The following is a 22,322-nucleotide window of genomic DNA, read 5'->3' as shown; positions in this document are numbered from 1 at the left end:
AAATCTTTCCCTCTGGAAAGGAGAGGAGGTGCTAGCATCATAGACAAATGGAGCTGGAAGTCAATGAGCCCTTCCAGCTCCAGCAAGTGTTCTGTCCTGCATGTTCTGTCAAGCATTATCCTCATCCTTCTGCTCAGTGCTATTTTTCTAGAAAAAGTGGTGCCGGAACTCACCATGAATGCCTCCTTCGTTCTCTTATAATGGCAATGGTGTCCAGCTGAGAGGTGCTGGAACTGAGTTCCTGTGAGCTCCCCCTGAAAAAAAAGCCCTGCTTCTGCTTGTGTTGGGTTGGCAACCCCTGCCTGGCTTAGAAGGTATGCACAAAAACCAACAGACAATCACGGAAATAATAGCCCAATATGAAATACACAAAACCGTGAAAAACTCTGAAATATAAACTATGAAAATATATTATACAAACAAATTGACCGGAAGTAACATAACCTATCTACAAATGTCTCCTCAAAGGATATAGCCTATATAGCATACTTTCAGATATAATAGACTCTTAAAGTGCAAAAGTTCAATATGTAATACTATGTGCTATAGAGTGATTGCAGAATAAATGTTCGTAGATATGGTGTTAGGATCCCAGGGATTCCTGTTTCCCAGTGTCCAAAAACTCCCAGCTTTGACTTCATTGGCTAGAAACACAATACTCAGTTCGGTTCAGTGGCACCAATGAAGGCCTTTATGGGCACTGGGTTTGGTACCCCCACCCTAATGGACCAGCATCCACTGACTTTAATCAGGGAGTAGGAGAAATGAAGACTAGACACAACCCAGCACACTAAAATACTAGAATTCAACAATGGCAATTCATTGTTTGTACTGATGTCGCAAAGGTATCTTATTAGCTTACAATGTATACACATAACTTGGCGGGGGGGCACTTAGCTGCGGAGGGTCCTAATTCTGTGTACAATGCATATACCTATAAATTTGCCATTTTGTATGAGAGTAGTACAACGCATGGGAGAAACACCCACTGGAGTAAAATTAAATAGCAATGCCAAAGTTGCAGTTCTATCCATATTTACGTGGGGACAAGCTCCACTGGATTTATTCCTGAGGAAACATGCACAGGATTATTGTGTGGCCAGCTTCTGCATTCCAGCCTAAAGCAAAGGTGGGGAGTTTTCAAATATTTCAAAGCATTGCAGCATAGTGATTGGTGCAAAGTAGACATTAAGAGATTAGTTCTAATTAGGTGAAAAGAAAACATCATAGGACATATGCTCATACCGTATGGGTATTGAATTTCATCATGCTAATGCTTTTTACGCGTCCTGGTTAGAATAACAGCGTTACACCACAATCCTGTGCTTGTCTACTCAGAAGTGCATGTCTTATTCTCAATAAAGTCATATTTTAACAAAGCAACAACCACCACCATCAGTGGACCAGGGAGTGTGTGTGCGATTATGTACATAAGCAAAGCAACACAAGTGTTTTGTTCTGATGGAATCTCTGGGTAACTCAAGTGTTTGCTTGTGTCAATTACAGACTGAAGTCACTTTGCTAAAATTAGGACTCAGAATGATACATAAACGATTCATGTAAGAATCTGGTCTAGTTCTGCATGAATGACAAATACAAGTTAGCAAATCAGATGTGCAAATGCAAAAGGAAAGGGGGGGTAGTATTTTCAATAGGGAGCACATACTTTTATCAACATTTGTGAAGCTGCTACTTCAATGCTGGGGAAACCCTGTGTGGCACAGGAGCATCATATGTGGAGTCTAGAGACCACAGCCTTCATTTGTCCTGGCTCAAAGTGCCACCTGAAACGGGCCACTTCACTATGCTGCAATGGCAGGGCTGACCCCATGGGGGGAATGACTAAACTAAGGCTCCAAATATCTGATTTGTCACAAGGCTTTCCATACTTAATCTAGCCTTGCCATAAAAACTGTCTTTGCAGGGCACATTGCAAGCCTTGGCAATGTTTTTTATTTTTATTTTTTACTGGGAACAGCTCAGGAAAGTATCATGACTGCGGGGTCAGGAGGCTTGTCTTCTTGAAAGTTAGTTCCCCACAATATTTATACAGATGTTCATTTCTTGCAGCTGGCTTTCTTAATGTAGCGAGTGATCTGGAGATCTTCCTATCAAAATGGGCAATGAAAACAGCAGTCCAGAAAATCAGGTGAGTGGGATGATACCGGTACTTTCAAGATAACTAACCAGAGATTCTCAGGAATGTTACTCAATGTTATTCAGTGTTAAAAAGCTCAAACTCCGAATTAGTAGGAATCATATCAGACACTGGGTTTAGACAGTGCTGTTCATGCCTTTCAATTTCTCCTCCTCCTCATTATTATGATTATTGTTATGGGGGAGGTGAATATTGGCATTTGCAGGAGAAGTTTGCTAGAGCAGCAATCTGAGATTCACATCAGCCAGGAGCCTGAGTCAGGAAGGCCAGCTATAGCAAAACAATCCATCAATTGGGTTAGATATGATCACCATCCAATTGAGATTAGGTGTTGATTTAGGCAGGCTGCTCTCAAATAGACTGGGCTGTGCCATGCAGAGAGACAGAAGAGCTAAGAAGCCAGGAGGACTGGCACTGAAGGCTAGACAAAGCACAAACAAGGGCATGAAGAGATATGACAGAGAATGGGAATGGGAATGCACTGGTGCCTTCAGAATGGGTGACAAAATGTAGAACAATGCTTAGAAGCAACAGATAAGTAGTACTAGTAATACAAAAAGTTCTTGCCAAGGTGAACTGTGGCCTGCTCCACAGACTTTCCTCCAGGTCTGACGTTTGTGATTGGACAGACATTCGTGCGCTTGACGCTAATTGCAAACTTATTTATGAATCACTGTAAGATTTTTGCAATCTTTACTGCTCTCCCTTTGGTAAAAAGTAGAAAGACAGTGCCTGCCCTCCATATTCTGCTTGGGAGCACCAGGAATCCTCTAGCAAATGAGTGGACAACCCTTTTCAGCAGGAGGGCCACATTTCCTAGGAGAAAACATTCTGAGGGCCACCTGCCAGTGGTGGGCATGGCCAGAAGTCAAAAGTGGGTGGATCAGTGGAGGTGACTCTTACCTTTGTACAGCAGGCTACATTTCAGCCATGTAAAAGTTCTTTTTGTACCCTCTCTGCACATACACATCTTTCCATCCAACCATTTCTCTATTCATCCAAGCAAGTTGGCGACATTATCAGGTTTTTAGGACACATTCCTGCAAAGGAAAAACACTCAAGAAGAATGTAGAGCAGGGCTGGTGAGATGTGTGTCCTGGGGAAGGATGAATGTCCTACGGAGAGTCCCAAGGGCCAGCCAGGGAGACCTGGAAAACCAAATCCAGACCACAGACCTGAGGCTCCCACCCTTGCTGTAGCAGTTCCACAGCCTGCAGCCCCATTTGACCAACCAAGCCATTCCCATCTGTCCTGCACCTGATGGTAAAAATGTGGCTGGTCTAAAGGGGTTTTCAAGAAACATCAGTTATCTGATGGGAAGCACCTGCAAAGCCCTGTGCACAGGCTTTTGCAAGCATCAACAACCATAGCTCTTATGTGGGAACCGCCCAAGCCCTGGCAATCAGTTGGCTGTAAGGGCTTACATAGTGCAGTACACAAAGCTCGGAAGGGCTGGCTATCATCTGCTTGGATACTGCAAGGGAGGTGATGCAGTTAAAGGAAAGGAAAGCATGAATATGGTGACGAAGTGTTTCCTCTGGGTCTCCCACTGCATAGCAGTGAGCTCTCTCTGGAAGGGTGCAGAAGAAACTAAATTCTTGCATGTGAATTAGAACACAGCAATGAGCTTATTACTGGAAGTCAATGCTGTTACATAAGCCACTTTTCTGTTACAACAATAGCTGACTGTAGCAGTAACAGAGGAGCCTGCAATGCTGTGCCAGTGCCCTGCCCCTCTGTGTTTTCCAAGTGATTGTGGAGAACTGAAAAGTTCTCTTGAATTTACATGCATTTCCCTTGCAAGGCTGTTTATACACAGTGCTGGAATTTTCTGAAGGGATGAAATGTTGGAAGGCAGGGGAAACAAAGAGGAAGGTCAATGAAATAATGGACCTTGCACTGTGTAAACATTCTGGCTCTGATAACTGGAGGTTTTTCTTACATCTTAGGTTTCTGTGACTGTAGAACAAGGATGGGGAACAGCCCCCCACTGGCAGATGCATCCCCCACCCCCACCCCAGTCTCCTCTATTTGGCCCTTGGGACTCTCCTTAGGCCACCTCCTCTCCCTCTAGGCCACACTCCTCACCTGCCTTTCTTCACACGCTCTTTGAGTATTTTTGCCTGGTTAAAATGTGTCCTTGAACTTTGACTTGCCTCTTGCTTGCTTGCTTGCCTGGATGGAAGATAGGGAGGGCTGTGTGAATGTGCGGTATGCATAGAACCTAGCCTACTGTCAGGAGCAAGCTGGTAGTAAATCACACTGTGCAAGTTGGAGTTAACTCTTTATTAGCAAAAGCTCGATCTGCACAGACTTGGCAGAGTGTCAGGTCTAATGAGCACAGCATCTCATCCCTGCTAAGATTGAAGGTTCCTACCTCCCCACAGCTGCCTAAGTCACTTCCTCTCCAGGGTTTTCCCCCAAGCAATCTGAGACTGCATCTACATGCAGCCAATGTCTCTTCTGTCCTGTTCATGCCTCTTCTGGTTCTGGGAGACTGGGGCAGGGGTGAAGCTTGTCACAGGAGGCAGGGGAGACATCTGTGTCTCTTCACCAGCTAGACTCATCTTTGCCTCATGACCAGGCATAGGCAAACTCGGCCCTCCAGTTGTTTTGGAACTACAACTCCCATCATCCCTAGCTAACAGGACCAGTTGTCAGGGATGATGGGAATTATAGTCCCAAAACATCTGGAGGGCCAAGTTTGCCTATGCCTGCTCATGACCTTTCCTCCCCAGCTTTAGCTTCTGCCTCTGATTCTGAACTTCTCTCTGCCACAGACTCCCCCTGCTCACTAAGCCCTGTTACCTCCCCAGCGTCTGACACCTCCACCTCCCAGTATTCTCCCTCTTCTCCCTGTGACCACTCATCGTCGTCCCACCACCACTCCCTGGGCTCTTCCCTTGGGGGTTCCTCAGCTGCTTCCTCCCACTATTTCTCTGCATCCAACCAGTCCATGACACTTACTGTACAAAGGTACACATACACTGCTCCATCCACCTTTGCCTCTGACCCTGCCCATCACCAGCATGTGGCCCCCAGAAGGTTGCGCAGAAGCAAATGTGGTCTTTGGGCTGAAAATGTTTCCCTACTCCTGCTTTAGAAGAAACCAGTTACATATTTCTCAGCTGCAGAGATCTAGCTGAGATTTGTAGCATACTGGTAATACTTTTAGATCTAAAACCACCCACCTGTGTCCTTGTTCCTATGTCCTGTAGTGTTCATTTTAGATTTACTACTAACAAACAGATATTGGCAGAAGAGGTTTGTTCCATAAATCTCCCCTATTCTCTTCCAAGCAGAAAACTGACCCATTTACCCTGTGTCTCCTGTGGGGAGGGGAAGCGGATGAATACAAATGGTCCTAATGTTATAAAAGGTGGTTGCTGCACTTGTTCCAACTGCAGCAAAGTATCAGCTATGAAGCAATGTACAGGACTGGGAACTTTATGCTTGCTGAGCAGCAGGTTAAGTTGTCACAGCCTGTGCTGCACCTGTTTGGAGGATAAACAGTGTAAAGTTCTTTGAAGAATCTATTACAACACGAAAAGGACATGAACACAAATGTTTGGGGAAGCTACTGCCTCTGGGGTTATCCCTTAAGTTCTGCAGTGTTGAGAACTGTATATTTTGAAGTTACTATTAAAAATAAAAAATCTAATGGGGCATATTTGATTTCATGTAAATGGCTTAGTCCTTGGGTTTCCTTATCATCACACTGTGAGACTCTTGTTTGCTCAGTATAAAAATTGTCTCCTCTGCCAAAGACTGGAGAGCAGATGAGCCAGGGCTCAGCAGTATCATGCAAAAAGTCCCAGTTTCAGTCCTAGAAAACCCTGGAAATTCGCTTCTAGTCAGTGCGGACAACACTGAGCTAGATGGACCAGTGGTCTGTATAAGGCAATGGTCAGTATAAGGCAACTGCCTATGTATCTAGATCCTTTGGGTTTTATTTTGTACAAGTGTGTCGTTCAACTAAGTTATAGAATCCTAGTTGCTTTGGAAATCTATGGTTAACTAAAATATTAAAATATATTTTTGTCCCATTTTCATAGAAACTATGTACGGTATGTGCTTAACATAAATAGGCAGAAGCGTGACATAACAACATCAGACCAACAGCCCATCTGGTTCTGCATTATGTTTCCGCAGTGGCTAACGAGATGCCTATGGAAAGCCCACAAACAGAGCATGAGCTTCTGCCATTTGTGCTCCAAAGTAATATTGCCTCCAATACTGGAGATAACAGATAGCCATCCTGGCTAATAGCCATTGACTAGTAGTATTATCCTTCCATAAATTTGCCTAAACTTTTAAAGCTGCCCAAGTTGGGGGGGTCATTACTGCATCCTGTGGTAGTGAACGTCATCGCTGAACTATGCACTGGATGGGAAAGGACTTCCTTTTGCCCATATTGAATCTCCCAGTATTTGACCCCTAAGTGCTAGTATCATAAAAGAGGGAGAAAAGGCTTCTCCCTTTATATTCTCTCTCTAGACTGTGGCGGTGGCAAGCACAACATCTCCATCGCTTTAGCCAATTTCCTCCAAGTCCAGTTTTGATACAGGAAGTGACCAGAGCTGAGAGCCAATTGCGCAAAGTGATGGAGCACAAAGAGAGAGGGGGGCGTGAATGGGTCAGTTTTCCTTCTCTCTTCTCCTGTCCATGCTACTATATGGATCAGAGCAGATACATAGATAAACTACATGTGGTTAACCCCACTTGCCTAGATTGCCCCTAAGAAACCGATTCTGTGTGCATGTGGCAGTAGGTCACACTGAACAGAGAGGATCTTACTTCTGAATAAGCATGCTTGGGATCACATTGCACATGACTTACTGCTCAGAAGGGACAACGATAAAGAATTTCCCACCAAGGTCAAGTCAAAGAGGCAGACTGGCAGTGCAATTCTTATACATGCCTATTCAAAAGGAAGCCCTGCTGAGTTCTGTGGGATTTACTCTCAGGTAAGTGTGCGCAGGATTGCAGCCCGAACGCGTGGACCGCAGTAATAAACTCAAACTCTGTAATCCAGGAGTCTGTTTCCTTGGCTGCTGCAAACAAGGACAATTAAATCATTTTTATTTTATTTTCCAGACTATTACGTACACACTTATTTTTCCTTTCCTAGCCTGCTAAGTTGCACATGTGTGTAATATTTGGCCGAATGGCTGTGTGGCCTGCTCTGGGCAGCCTTTAAGAGCTAGCATGTGTTCATCCTCCCTTCCTCGGCTCCTTTGGCAATTGTTCCTGAAATCTGATTCCTGACGCCATGGGGATGACCTTTGGTCCACTTCCCAGCGTTCACCTGCAGTCAGATAGGTCCCTCCTAAGCTCCTTATGGAGGAAGTGGCTGCTTCAGAGCGAGTTTACTGATGAGTGTAACAGACAAAGGTTTAAGGTCTCTTCAGCTTGTGCCAGGCGGGTTTCTTTGTGTATGTGTGTATGCGCACACAGACATCAGAAAAGTGCAATGGGAGATGTGATGACAATAAAAGGTAAGAAGAACAGCTTTATTGTCTGCCTTGCTAAGATTTATTCCAGCACTCCCGTCTCCCTGTAAACACAGAGTTATTAGGAATGGAAAATTCACGTAACTCCTCGAAGCTGACTTTCAGCCAGAACTGTGGCATGTTGCAACAGCTGCCTTAAAAGGCTGTGTGCATTTAATGAGGAAAGTACCACAGGAAGAAGACTCTCTCTGTGTGCGCGCACACCTAGGAACCGGATTCACTTGAGCCAATCAAGAAAGTTTATTAACATTCCCACCCACCCTCCAGGCTTCCTAAGTAGTTCAAAACCTGATTTGTTTGCTTTTAAAAGAGATGCTTAATTAAGTGCTTGATGACGAACGGAGAAGCTTCAGCCTGCTTGGAATGTTTGAAACCCAATATTGTGGCAGTGCACTGTTAACACTGTTGCTAAGGCTTTAAAACTAGGTTCAGAAACTTAGCCTTTGGAGGAACTTGCAGGGGCGAAGTCTTATGTAATATGAACATAATGCCCAATTTGAATAGCATCTGTTACAGTCCACAAGTAGATTTTTATTGATGTGCTTCTCACTCTTTGGCTCTGAGAGTCTTTTTATATAGCAGATGAGAATATCTCATTTCATTAGCTCTTGATCAGCTGAGGCCAGGGTAAAATTAATACTTTGGCTAGTTGGAATTGCTTGTGTTTACTTTATCCTTGTACTCTAAAAAAAAAACGAAACAGAAGAGTCTCTCATCATTCTTGCACCAAAAAAGGGCTATAATCCAAAGGGGGAAATAGCACACTGTAGCAAGTTGTTGTTTTTCTTTTATGACGCAAGATCATATACGTTTCTTATTACTGCGCTATAAATAAGAAAGGGCCTTTAAATCTTGCTGTAAATTGGTGTTGAAGAAAGCACTCACTGTAACTGGGATTGGGAACCTGTGGCTCTCCAGATATTGTTGGACTCCAACTCCCATCAACCCTAGCCAGCTGTCATCCCACAACATCTGGTGGGCCATCTCTGCCCTGTGGAATAGCCTTGCTCCTAGCAAACCCAGAAAGTCACTCTTTGGAGACTGACTGCCTATGATCTTCTTTTTAGTAGAATGTTGTAATTTACCATTATTTTAATTAAACCAGGAGAAGAAGAGAATTGTGTTTCTAACAGTTTCCAGAGAGGTAGTCTTGCAGCAAATAAAGCAGATAATCTTGTGGTAACTTAAGGACTAACAAATTTACCCTTCTAAATGCAAATGTATTACATATATGTTAGTCTTTAAGGTGCGTGCCATAAGGCTCTTTCAGAAGGTGTTCACATGTTATCATGTACCTGGCAACAAGTCATCTGTACCTGTGCTCAGAGTCTCTACAAATAATGATTTTTAAAAAGTACCACGTGCAGCTGTGCAGCATGCTCTCCATGCGGCTTTAACTTTGTGTTTTTTCCTTAAGTACATGCACAGATGTACTTACTGCATGACACTCTCAAGATGCCTTCTGTCTTCACTTTATTTTGAGTGTGTGTAAAATTGCAGTGTTGTGTTTTGCCTCTTTATTGTGGGGTGTTTCTTTTTAAGTTCTATTTTGCTCTCTCTCCCTCTGTTAGGAATAGTGATACATTTGCTGACCACAGGGAAACATTTGCTGGGCTGGAAAAAGAGATAAGGATACCCTCTAGGGGCCAGCTCAGAGCATCATACCTAGCTTAAGAACAGTTCTTCCATTTCCCCCTGCTAGAGTTTATTTTTCCTTATGCACTTTCATAGCTCAACTGTTTCCCACTAGTCAGAGGGAAATTAGGAGGGGGAAATGCTGATAGTACATTTAAGTATTTTTTTTAAGCAGCTTTGCATTAAAACTGCCTTAAGTATTAATTCTAAAATGTCTGCTTGCTCTTTAAGTGAACACCCATCTCACTCTCTTATCTACCTTCTAGGATATTCCTCCAGTTCCTGTTCCTGTGCCAGTTCCAGTTCCAGAACCAGTTCAGCCACCCAGCAATGAGAGAGCAGTAAAAAAGAAAAGGCATAGGAAAAAGAACAGAGACAGATACGTTGAACAAGTCACCTTGGATACCTCGCCTTTAGATGCTGATGTTCCGTTACCACAGCCAGATAGTGCGACTTCCTTAACTGCAGCAGATACAAGGTAGGAAAAGGGTGCTTTTTACTGTACTGTATTTGGCTTGTGACAGAATGCAAGTGATGAAGTAGGCTGTTGCCCAAGATCGCTTCCACTCCAGCAACCCAGTTAGCACTGCAAACTAAACGTCACTTAATACTCCACTAACCACCTTCTTACGTTGTCAGCTAGCATACTTAAAAGGCAGATATATACAATACTATTTTTAATGCATGATTATGTTGAAGTGGGAATTTGGGTCCACTTTAGTGAGGGAAAGTATAGAACCAGGAGATGGTTCTTGTGGGTGATTTTTATTATTTGCATTTCTGGACCTCCCATAGGGGTCCTCCCATAGGCTGTATACACAACATCATTGAAGTACAGAAGCAGTAATTAAAACCTCGAAAAGCAGCATATAGAAAAGCAGAAACATAGCTTAACACAAGCAACTATACTAACATTGCCAAATCCCTTTCATGTTCTGAAAGTTTGTGTAAACAAAGTGTTTAACTGATGCATGAAAAATCATCAAGGTGGGGTATGAGGATATGATGGCCTTGACTATGAGGCTGCCCGATTGGCTGTTAGTGACGCTTGCATATTCTGCAATACACAACTTGCTTGCTGCATTCTTTGTTTGGCATTCTTTCAGGTAGGAGGCTTGAGAAGGAAAGTGGAAGACTAACAATGTCAAGCAATGTTTTACTGCCAACTTGATGTTGCATTACCTGAATGCATTTAGCAGCCATAGAGGGACCCAATCAAGATTGGGACCGTGGTACATGGGAAGGGTCTACTAGCACTTTGCTCCCTTCCCAAATTAAATCTTCTCTTTTCCTCTGGAGGAAAGCATGGCAGCTTACCCCCTTGAGGAAATAATTCTTTGGGAACGCTTTTTTTAGAAGGGATCTCTAGAAGGGGAATTGTTAAGAACTTCCCTACATGCTGTAATCCTGTTCTCTCACAAACACACACCACCAGCTGTTACTTTAAAAGTAAAATTAAGACATTTTTTTTAAAAAAATATATATGCATGTGATGCAACATCTAGTTTAGTCCTTAGGGCACTCACTCATTATTGCAAGGAGCTATTGTCAGTGAAGTATTGTAGAAGAAAATTTGAACTGGGTGGTGCATTTGTTAGTCTTGCTAGAGTTAACTTCAGAAAGATAATTGTGTTGATACATGCATGTGTAAGGACTAAATGAGGAATTTCTGAGTGCAATCTGCAGCATGCTGGTCTGATTTTCTAATTTTAAGGTTACCTTCTGAAAAATGTATGAGTGTGTGTGTGCGTTTCTCTTTTCCCAACCCTTTTTCTGACAGAGGGAGTGGCCCTTTAGTGTCTGACTGGAAGGAAAGGGAGCCCTACCAATCGCTTCTCCCAAACCTTCTTTTTGCTGGGCTTGATGTAAATGAAGACTTAAGGCCCCAGACCCCAGTCATCACCAGCAGGTACAAAATATGCCTTGTGAACAGCTACCAAGTGTGGGGCTCTTAGAGCTAGCATGAGGAAACACGCTTGTTTGTTCCATCTATATGTGGAGTCTTGCATTAATATCAGCATTGCAACCGCTAAGAAAACACAGCCGTTGGTAAATAAGGTTATTCTGGCTTTCCAAAACATCACATTGTCGAGTTTCAGGCTGCTTATGCGATTTGTATTCTGAATGCCAGAGCATGGCTTGGGTTCTGCTTGTTTCTATAACCCTGTCTCTTTTAAATCCTTGATTATATTTTATATCTCTAATTTTGGATCAATAAGGGCAAAAGACATTGGTGAACAAATACAGAGACTTCAACTTGAGATTTCAGCTTTCATGCCTCTGTGATGGTTAACTGTGATGGTGCCAAATTTTGCCTTCCAGTCCTCTGCAAAGGAGGCTTCGTTTTCCTTGCCTCATTATTTGGGCACTTTAGAGTTTTGGTAGGCATGGGGCAGGCCCGGCCCACTGATGAAGCAGGGTGAGGCAAGATCTCACAAGGTCTCGTGGAGTGCATGAGCTCTCACAAGACTTTGGTGAGATCTTGCTGGAAACAGGCGCCAACGCAGAGGTGCAGTTCCAGTGGCAGGGCAGCAGTGAGGTGGCAGGTAGCAGGGGGTAGGGGGAAGAAGCTGGCATGTTCCATTGTTTACCTCAAGCAGCAAAAAGGGATGCACCTCATCTGGTGTGGGACTGAGCTTACCTTGTCATTGTGACATGGCTGAGGGTAGTGTATATTTCTTCCTTTTTTAAAACCATCCTCCAGCACTTTGTCTCCCTGGGTACCTGCACGGCTGCACTGCCTTAACTTGGGGGGGGGGGTGGAGGAGAATTTTTTTTAAAAAAAATCCCACTTGATATCCCCTTTACATTATGAGTACCAAGGGAGGTTTCGGACCCCTGGTGTCATGAAAGCAAGGTCAGTTGCAAACAACTCTTGCCAGCCTCAAAAGTAAAGTAACCATGACAGGAAAACCTCAACCATGCCTGTGAGAGTTTTACCAAAATTTTCTCTCCCCTTTGATAGTTTTTGAATGTGACTTATTTTCTCATTTGTTGATGGAGAAGGGTACAATAATGCAGGAGAAATATCGGACACAAGGCCACATATTAAACCGCAGTGGGAAAACATTCCACTTAGATATCAACACAGGAGCATTTCTTTTGCTGCCCCTTTGGGACTGTTCATACATTTTGCAAAACGTGTGAGCACCAGGATTGGATTTCTGTGCAGATAATTCATATCTGTCATTATAAATAAATGGGTCCCAGATGCAATGCCCCCTCCCACTAGCCTGAAACCTACAATTTTACCCAGCTGTCAAATGCACATATGAAACCAAAGTGTGCTTCACATTTAGATGACACTGTGAATTCACCATGAGCGGGCATGAGGTCCCACTGTTCCAATATGTTCAGCCCATAAATTGAATGTTCTGCAGATACTCTAAGTGGTGAATTAAAGGAAGTATCCCAGAAAACATGACTTTTCTCATTACTGCAGCACTCTGATAAGCAAATCCACACAGGGTGAAATTCAACTCTTTCATGCAATTCTTGGGTGGGGGGGGGAGTCTTCTGAGGATGTGGCAAGGAAATCCTACTTTTTAAAGGCACACAATTTCCCCCTTATTACATTAATTGCCCACATAGAAAGGGGCATCTCCTCAATAGCCACAGATTGACTGTGAACATACGAGAAGGGCGAGCCTACCTGTGAAGACCTCTGTGGGAGTTGGAACCCTGAGCATGCAGGATTCCAGCTCCTGTGGACATTTGCATGTATAGACCTGCCCTTCTCAGATGCCCAAACTCAACCTGGGAACACCCTTGGAATACCCCCATTTTGCTGTTACTGATGGTAGAGTACGAATGGCAGAGCAGAATGGGTGATGGTGGAGATTTCTGCACCTGCAACAGGGGCACCTTGCTCTACCTGCCGTCCTTCCTTTCCATGCATTGAAATTGACTTCCTTTATATCCCATGATCCCTGGATGCCCATTGAAAGTAGACAGCCTTTGAATCCACCCCAAATCAGTCTTGCATATAACTTCTCTCAACGCTATGGAATATTTAAACATATAATGGTTTAGATCCTATGCTTTTTCTTTGTGAATGGAAGGGGAGTGTCCTACTGATGGAAGGACACTTTCCATGAATGTTTACAGGGGTAGAGTAATGCACTTGTCCCCGCTTACCCAGATGATGTGTTTACCTGAAAAGAGCTCATCAGGCCAAGCAATGTGAACAGAATTGTGGTTTCCCTTATAATAGGAAGTTTGGTATTGGTACACTGCTAGGGATCAATTTTCAATTGTTTCAAGTCCATGTTAATTTGGTGGAGGGTAAAGTTCCCACCTGCAACCTTTCACACTATTCATAAATCTGATAAGTGTGTCCGGTACAAGTACTGGCATCTTCTAATGCAACTTCAGCAACACCTTTAAGTTGTGCTAGTTTAATTTGTATGAGGATAACCAGCAGGAAAGACTGAATCTAAATAAAGTATAAAAGGGGACTTTGGTCTTGTTAAATGTGCTGTAATTAATGCATAGTGGTAAACCACTTAGCACATAGAATCCCCCCCCCCCCGCCCAATCTGCTTTGGTAAGTGAGTCTGCTAATCTAGCTCTACCAAATTGCTATTAGCATGCGGCCAGACAGGTCATGAACTTGTAATTCCACATTCATGAGAATGCTCCCACTAATGTGCTTGGAGCTGTTGGATCTTATATGATGTAGGTGTGTGCAATTAGCAGCATAAATGTAGTGTGGCCCACCAAGAGAGAGAGAGAGAGAGAGAGAGAGAGAGAGGCCTGTATGCATCCCAGCTTGAAACACATTTATTTGGAAGTAAGCCCCACTGATTAGGATCAGAGACTTAGAAAGATTTGCAGTTAACAACATGAACTCTGTTAGGACTTGTCACTTGCTTTATGTCTACTGGAGTCTTGTTTTTATATCCCTGTTGTTGGGCAGTCCCTGTGGCTTTGCTTCTTCCTTAGTAGAACTACAAGTTGAGGTTTGGTTACCACCAAATCTGGTGCAGCTGTGGCAGTCCTGAGCAAATGCCCGGACACAGTGATGGGCTAGACACAAGCCAACAAACTGAAGCTGAACCCTGACAAGACGGAGGAGGCCTGTGGGTTGGAGGCTTCTGGACCTAGGACATAGGCAGCTTTTTTTGTTCTGGATAGAGCTGCCCTCCTACTTAAGGAACAGTTCGCATAGCTGTCAACCCTCCCTGCTGTTCCCCACTGCTATATACATAGCTGTCAACCCTCCCTGCTGTTTCCCAATGCTATAATAAGGGAATTTCCCACAAAAAAAGGGAAATGTTGACAGCTATGCAGTTGCATAGTCTGGGGGTGCATTTTCAAACACCAGTGTCACTGGAAGCTCACTGGAAAACCTCTTCTGGCTGTGGCTGGTATTGGGCACAGATAGATTGTGCTGGTAAACTCAAGACTGAACTACTGTAATGCACTTTGTGTGGCACTAACTCTGCTCAGTGTTCAGTACTGTCAGGGACAAGCAGGAGTCCAAAGAGTGGGCAGAAGAGGCAGGGGGCAGGAGGATGGTCCATCAAAAGAGGCCAGTGATTTGTGTGGTTCTGTGCCACCCATGAGATAGGGATAAGAGGAAGAGTCTGGGCAGTCAGAGATGCAGGAAGAGGTGGGGGAAGAGCTGCAGGAAGGCACAGAGGTGGGAGAGACAGTCCCAAAGAGAGTCAGACCATTAGAATTTCTTCTCCCCTCCCCCACTGTCTCCAATGACATGGAGGGGCATAAAGTGACTGGAGCAGTCGTTGGCTGCTTGTGCACACTGTGTCAGAAGAATTGTACTGATGGAAGCATGACCTCACTGTTGCTCCAACTGATTGGGCCAGAGCACAGTTCTGAAGCACCCTAAGCATATTTCCTCAAAAGTAAGATCATCCAAGGTTCACTGGGTCTTACTCCATAGTAAGTTGATTTCAGATTGTAGCCTTAATTTAGGGTAATACAGAGTCCCACTAGCAGAAGCCCATACAAGGACACCCACTAAGCAATGGCGCTTTCCCCCTCCCTCTGCACTACTCCCCCCCCCATTGGCTTGGGGTGTGTGGAAAAACCCCAGAACAGTACACGGGGGGGGGTCGTTCTGTCTGGCAAACTCAAATGCTTGCATTGATGGAACAGTTGCCACACTGCTACGTTGAATTTCTCCCAGAAATGTTCAACAGCAAGAAGATCTATATAGCTAGATTAACCTTGAACCTCGTAACCTTTCAAACCTGAGAAAAAAATATTGCCATTCCATACTGCAGTTTCCCATCTGAAATTCAACCCTGCTCTGATGAGTTTTCCATGTCCTCCATTCGTCTTAGGATTTATTTTATGCCCCTTATGAAGCAAAGGAAGAGAAGCAGCATGCATCTATTAAATGATTGAAAAAGATCTGTAGAAAGTTAACCCACATATCTAATGTGACAGACGGCAGGAAATGCTGTAGGAGTGTATTTCCATGTAACTATTCCCTCAGAATTATTCTTGAAGTTGATGTCTCTCGTCTCTTGCCTCGTGAAAGCAGTCAGCCCAGCTTTTCAGTGCATGTGCCTGCATGGCTTTGAAACCTCTGTGGTGTGAGTCTTTCTTTTTCATGTGTGTTGCACTTCATTGCCAATTCTGAAATGAATATAAACATTTCCATTGTTGGCAGCCTTAGTAACGAAAGCCTCCATAGCAATGTTGCTGAAGAATCTCTCAGCACAAGCGCACATGTCATGCCACCAGATGTGACAGCAGTGGAGAATGTCCTGCACGAACGAGGAGCGCAAGCCACGTCTGATATGTTGGAACAGGTCAAAGAAGAAAAAGACAAAAGCCCGCCTTTGGTGGAGCATCCTAAAGAATATGCCGCAGAAAGTCTTGAAGGAAGCCATGTGGGGTTGCTTGCCCTTGTGTCATACCCAACCTCTGTGAATGACCAAGACATAAGCAGTGTTCCTGCTGTATCTATGGACAGTCACTCCGATACAGAGCATCCTGCTATCCCTCTTGCAATAAAGGATGAGCGAGATCCAGGTAATGCTGGTTTGGAACTGACTCCTTTGCCAAATGTTGGCTGGATTCCAGGAGCTGGAACTGCACCAACCACCTCAACTGAATTTGACCCATTACAGCAGAGCGAACAGACGGGTGGCAAGAGAGAGGCACATGTCATGCAATTACCCAAGAGGGAAGCAGAGGGAGACGACTGTAACATTCAAGAGACCAGCCAAGAGGCAGGAGTTTTGGAAGTGGGTCACAACGAGCAGGCTGCGGTAAAACCAGACGGACAGAATGCAGATGGTGCAGACAGCCTGACAATGGGAAAGGAGACCTTAATCCCAAATTATCACACAACAGGAGGTTTGCACACTGAAAAATGTGGAGCAGTTGTTGATAGTCTGAGTTCTGATGAGTTCAGTGCCGCCATTCGTGAATGTAGCAGCGATGCAGCAATAAGCAGAGGGGAGGAACCCCACCAAGTTTTCCCCAAGAACGAGAAGGAGCAATCTGAGGCTGGTCCTGCAATGCCCAGCTTGTCATTTCATGCTTCAGATCTGCCCCTGACAAACACGATAGGAGAAAAGGACAAGAGTTCTCCATCTGAAAAGGAATGCCCTGATCAAGCCCAAAGTCAAGAAACCCAAACCCTGCTTGTTACCAAAAGTGAAAATTGTGTTGCGGATTTGTTGGTTGGCTCTGAGCCTTCCAGTGGGTCCCCTTTGTGTGAGGAAAGTGAAAAGCAAAAAGCAAGCTCTGCGTCTGAGAACAGAGCAGAGCCAGTCAGCAGCAATGATACCGTACTAACTGAATGTGGAGGAAACATTGCTGTGGTTGACCCAGAAAAGCTTCTGTGTTTGATGAAGGAAGATTCTGCGGTAGATAAAGGGCTGTCACTGGGGGGAAGTGCACAAGACTTCACCAGTGAGACTGAGCTTCCACGGCTCATTAAAAAAGAAAACATAGTATCTGAGGAAAACAAAGAGCTCTCTTTGGGAGAGGGTGGAAGTCAGGAGAGGCCAGTTTTAACTAGTCCGATTGTAGGTGAAGAGGCAGTCTGTTCTCAAGGGACGCTGCTCTCCTTGGATATTGACAAAAGACGAGACAACCCTGATGCTAACTGGGATGACTACTGGAGCTCTCTAGAAAATAGTTTCAGAAATGATGCCAGTGGTGACACGTCAGAGAAGGATTTCAGTTCAGAACATAGTCTGAATGCACCCGAAGACCATTTGCCAGAACTGAGTCAGGGTTCGGAGAGAGAGAAAACAGCCACATGCAAAAAAGAGGATAAAAGCCTTCTGTCTGTTGAAGCACCAAGTTTACAAGGGGGAAATTGCTCACAGAGCTGTGATCTTTTAAACCCCAGTGCAGAAGACCTGCTGCTCAGCTTCCCTGCCTGTGAAATGGCAAAGGAAGTTTGTTTAGAAGAGGCACATGGTTCACTGCTGCTGCGGTCTGAGGACAATGATGTTATGCAAAATAAGCAAGAGGGATCCTGGGAGGGCACACTTGCTGAAAGAAGTGTGTGGGAGCTGGAAGGCCTCACTACGCATGACGTAACATCTGAAGGCAATGCAACATTGGCAGAAAAAACACCAGTTCCTAAAGCAGAGCTGGCACTTCTGGACATAAATGAATGGGCACCGATTGCTGAATGTGTTGCATTAGGAAAAGCAGGAATCCAGGAGGACACATCTCATTCTGAAAGCAAAAAAACCAGCCAGATAGGTGGCAGTGATGCTGACAGTGTACCTGTGATTGTTGCTGAACAAAGCAGTACTGCAGATGAGAAAGAGGGGAATGAAAACAGGCATGAGAAATACAAAACAGAAATGAAAAGTCAGGCAACCGATACCATTTTGGCACAAAAACTTGAAAGCAACTTTGCCTCCCCACAGCAAGACCAGCAGGAACAAGTGACTGAAGCCAATGACCAAAGTATGAAAAGGGATTATTCTGGCAGCCCAGGGGTTGTGGAGATTGATTGCCAGCAGCAGATGCTGGGGAACTTACATGATGGCAGCATATGGGAGCCTAATTATCCACTAAAGAGCAGTGAGGGTGAAGCATCTCTAGAAGCTCTTCCCAGCAAGGTTGTGGATGTGGAACAAGTGGAGGATGGTTTGATCCCATCTCCACAAGTGGACCTGAAAGACAGCTCACAGTCCCTTCCCTCGTTCTGCAGCGATCAACAGCACAGTTTGAACACAGAACTCCCAAACTTGGATCGCAACAACCTTAAAACCGTGACAGGTCCCGAGGAACAAAAGACCAGGGAAACATCTGAGAGAGAGCATGCACTGGAGTTAAATGCACCCAGCAGCCTTCAGGGACTGTGTGAAAGTGAAATGAAAGTATTTATAGACATTCTACACAAACCCCAAACAATACTTTGCGGGCTGGAGATGAAAAATGATTCCACAGCTGTCCCAGATGGAAATGCACCTTTGTCAAGTATTTCTGAATCCACGAGAGATATTGCGCAAGGCGGCAACTTGAAAACTCTAATAAACCCACAGGTGGAGGAAAGCTGCCTTAACAAAGAAATAGCAAGCAAATCTAAGCAAGAACTCCCTAATTTGAATTCTTTGATTTCAGACGGTTTTCATGAAGGAGCAGATCCCAATGAAGTGATAAATGAGCAGTTGGGTGGTTTATGTGGGCTGACAGACAGCACAGGTAAAAACAACACGGATGTTGCAGAATGTATCCCAGGGATTCATGAAACTGTCACTGCTGATGGTGAACAGCCACAGACCTTGCTAGTGGGTTTTAAAATGCCAAGTGCAGAGGGTGATTCTGAGAGCAGCAGGAATGATCTTGCACTGCCGTCTAAAGTTACAGTGTTGGCAGAAAAAGGCTCAGAGGTAGAAGAAATAAAAGAGAACTTTAATTTATTTGATGAAATTACCCTGAAAGGTGAACTTGTAAAAAGAAGTGAAGAACAGGACTTAACTTTCATGGCTGCTGAAAAAGCAGGAACAAAGGGATATCCACCTGAAATCACAGAAATTGCTTCCATCAATACAGACAGTACTCAAAAGGCTGACTTTTTGCTGGCTGGCTCTCAAGCAGACTTAACAGCTCTGCCGGCAGTTTCAGGAGACTGGGACACCAGAGTGAGCCAACAGCCTACAAACTGCATGCATCATGGCATTGTGAATGAATTACAAAAAGAACTTACAGAATGCCAGAAGCTGTTAGGGACCAGTCCTGATTTGCAAGTCGCAGCAGCAGCAGCAGCAGCAGCAGCAGCAGCAGCAGCAGCAGCTACAGCCATACACTTCGGTGGTACTTCAGTAGACAACAGAACAACAGATCAAAAAAGGCCTAAAGCAGTACACTCAGACAATATTCTCACAGGGACAGCCCCAGGAAAAGACTCTGTGATTCCCAACCCAAGTTCCTTTTCTGAAGAGCGTGCCTTAACCTTAGAGGACCCTGTTGGGGCCAGGCAGTCCAAAGGAAGTTTGTCACTGTTTAATTTCAAGAAGATGCAGGCTGAGATCTCAGCAATTAAAACAAAAGGAGGAGAATATGATGTCAGCTTCAAAGACCAGCAGTTTGACAGCTCAGGAGAATCTCTCTTCAGCCTTTCAAGCTTAGAAGAGCGGCTTCTGAGCCTTTCATCTCTCGGTAAGCAAGCAGGCTGTAATGAGGGTGTTGCAACAAATATCACCTGTGTAGATGACAAGCACAATGAGATAGTAGAAAACACAGGAGAAAATGCAGGAAAGAGCGAGTGTGTTTTTGTAGAGAATTTCAGCACCCCCAAGATGGGAATAGAGACTCCCATGCAACCTGCAGAGACCTCTGAGAAACAGCACGATGCTTCGACTTCCAGGTCCTTCGGCATTGGCTTTTTTGATTTCAGGAAGCATATTAGCAAAATATTTGAGAAGTCAGTTCACAGTGCTCTGACTACGGAGCTACCCCACCTTTCAGCTGAAAGCAGTGCCAGTGAGAAGGACGACAGCCCAGCACCTAGAGAAATGCCAGAGTTTAAGCAAGTATTGGAAGAAGGGGATGGAAGCAATAAAAATGGAGAACCAGAGAGTGATCAGAAAACCGAAGGATGTGTGTTGCCTTTAGAGGCTGGGTTTTTCAACCAAGCTGCTAAAGAGAAGGAAGAACCATTGGCACACACTCAGGAATACAGTTTGCCAGATGCCTTTTCAGAAAGGATCCCTATCAATGATTTTGGTTTCAGTCAAGAACCTTCGACAAGTTCCCCAAAGTTAGACAGCAAAGTGGAGAGCTCAAGCAGTAGAGCGCTGAAGGCAGAGCAAAGTGGATGTGTTAGTGCTGTGAGCAGAGACATTGATAGGGATCTGATGAGTCTGGAAGTGGGGAAGCAGCAACCTGCAGATTCTTGTAACCTGCCTTCTCCTTCTGACACTGACCTGCCTGCAATGATTGCTGCCTCTTCAGAAGTTGTTCCTAAGAGTGATCTTGACAGAACTGCCGCTGCAAAGGAAGGTAATTTGATTAGTCTGTGTAATGCAGAACCAGGTTTATCTAAAGAAGAGCTAATACATTATGGAAACCAATGCCATGACCCACTGCCAAGTGAAGACCAGGTAAACCAAGAGAGTACCACTGATCTAGAGAACATGTCAGTATTGTCTCTTCTAGATGACCTTTGTGTACAAAAAGAACAAATGGAACAGTCTGGGATGCTGCCTGGTGAAAATCAGAAGGAACCCAGCTGCAACTATCCTTGGGATGGGAATACAGTTGACGACAAAGCAGGCGTGGTGCAGCAGCAGGATGCCGTGGACAGTACAAAATGCCTGCAGGTGCCAACTGATGCTGAGGAGCAAAAGCACGGACCAGACACAGCAGTACATGGGCTAATAGATTACTTTAAAAATGAAGTAAATCTTGATGGTGGTTCGTCAGGCGAATGCAAAGCAGAACCCAATGTGCTTGAGGGGTGTGTGGCAGAAGCAAATGACATCATGCTGAGTACAGCAGAAACAGAAGCAGGTCTTTCTGTTGACACCCCTAAAACGGGTATTACCAGCACACCAGTCACTGATATAGGTAACTCGGCTCTGCAACCCAACATATGTGATCAAGGGACCGATGCAAAAAAGCATTCAGAAACTGTTCAAGTGATGGAACAAAATGTGTGTATGGATGCTGCTGAAACTGCCTCTGCAAATCAATGCAGAGAAGAGAATTTCACAGATGAGAAGCCCCTTCAGGATGTCCAGGAAGAGGGATCAACCACTCCGCTCCCCGAATCTGAGCACAGCCTCCCTAGAGAATTACCTGTTGAAAGGTACCTATTTTAAATTAAAATTAACCGTAAAAGAGATTTATCTGCATGCTGAAGTTCAAGTAAAATAGCTTGAAGGTGGATTTATTCACTTATTGATTGCATAGAGTTAAGCTGGGTATAGTTTCTATTTTATTTGCAGTCTATTTGGAGAAAAACTGTAATATTATTCTCAGGAAATGTTAGTCTTAGGGGAAAATGCACATTATTGTTGGGAGTATTGCCATAGTCTGGGACCTGTCAAAGCTGGAGTTTCAGCAACCCCCTCCATTTATTTATTAGCCCAGACACGCTATGATTTCTCAGTTTTCAGTCACTCCCCCTAATACCTAAAAATCAGGCAGCCTTGCAGTACTGAGAAGTGTAGACTTGTTTGTAGGTGCCTGCTCTTATATACATGAAAAAGTATAGCCTTCAGGTTTTTTTTTTTACTCTGCTGTTGTAAAATGTCCCTGAAATACTCAAACTTGTATTCCAAGGTGCTCTAGTATTTTGAAATGCCCCATTGATGGAATGCTTTATTATCAAATAGCACATAAGCAGTGTTTCATTTGACTAATCGGGATTTCAGCTGGTATATTGTATTGTTGCAGTCAAAATAGGTGTTCAGATGTGTGGGATTTTTAATCGGGGATTTGCATGTCCAGGATATTTTGGTTGCCTGGTTCTCCCACAGAGGGAGCACCTGGGCCATTAAAAGCTGCAGACCAGGGAGAAATTCAGCAGATTGACTCAATGTGCCTCTCTCCATCCCCCTCCT

At 44.4% G+C, this 22,322-nt stretch overlaps 1 protein-coding gene across 9 annotated transcripts in view; it reads left to right on the top strand.

Annotated features, from left to right (window-relative positions):
- The window catches only part of TACC2 (transforming acidic coiled-coil containing protein 2), a 161,784-nt gene that overhangs the window by 14,090 nt on the left and 125,372 nt on the right, over window positions 1-22,322 (top strand). For all 9 annotated transcript variants that reach the window (XM_033149503.1, XM_033149498.1, XM_033149497.1 and 6 more), the window contains 4 exons: window positions 2,071-2,149; window positions 9,573-9,784; window positions 11,087-11,208; window positions 15,943-21,565. In XM_033149503.1, the coding sequence (XP_033005394.1) occupies window positions 2,117-2,149; window positions 9,573-9,784; window positions 11,087-11,208; window positions 15,943-21,565 (5,990 nt within the window). In that variant the 5' untranslated portion in view covers window positions 2,071-2,116. The remainder of the gene's footprint in view (window positions 1-2,070; window positions 2,150-9,572; window positions 9,785-11,086; window positions 11,209-15,942; window positions 21,566-22,322) is intronic.

The sequence above is a fragment of the Lacerta agilis genome, chromosome 5 (genome assembly GCF_009819535.1).
Source record: "Lacerta agilis isolate rLacAgi1 chromosome 5, rLacAgi1.pri, whole genome shotgun sequence".
In the NCBI taxonomy this organism is placed as follows: domain Eukaryota; kingdom Metazoa; phylum Chordata; class Lepidosauria; order Squamata; family Lacertidae; genus Lacerta; species Lacerta agilis.
The sequence above is the reverse complement of the archived record's forward strand: the minus strand, read 5'-3'. Positions and strand labels throughout refer to the sequence as shown.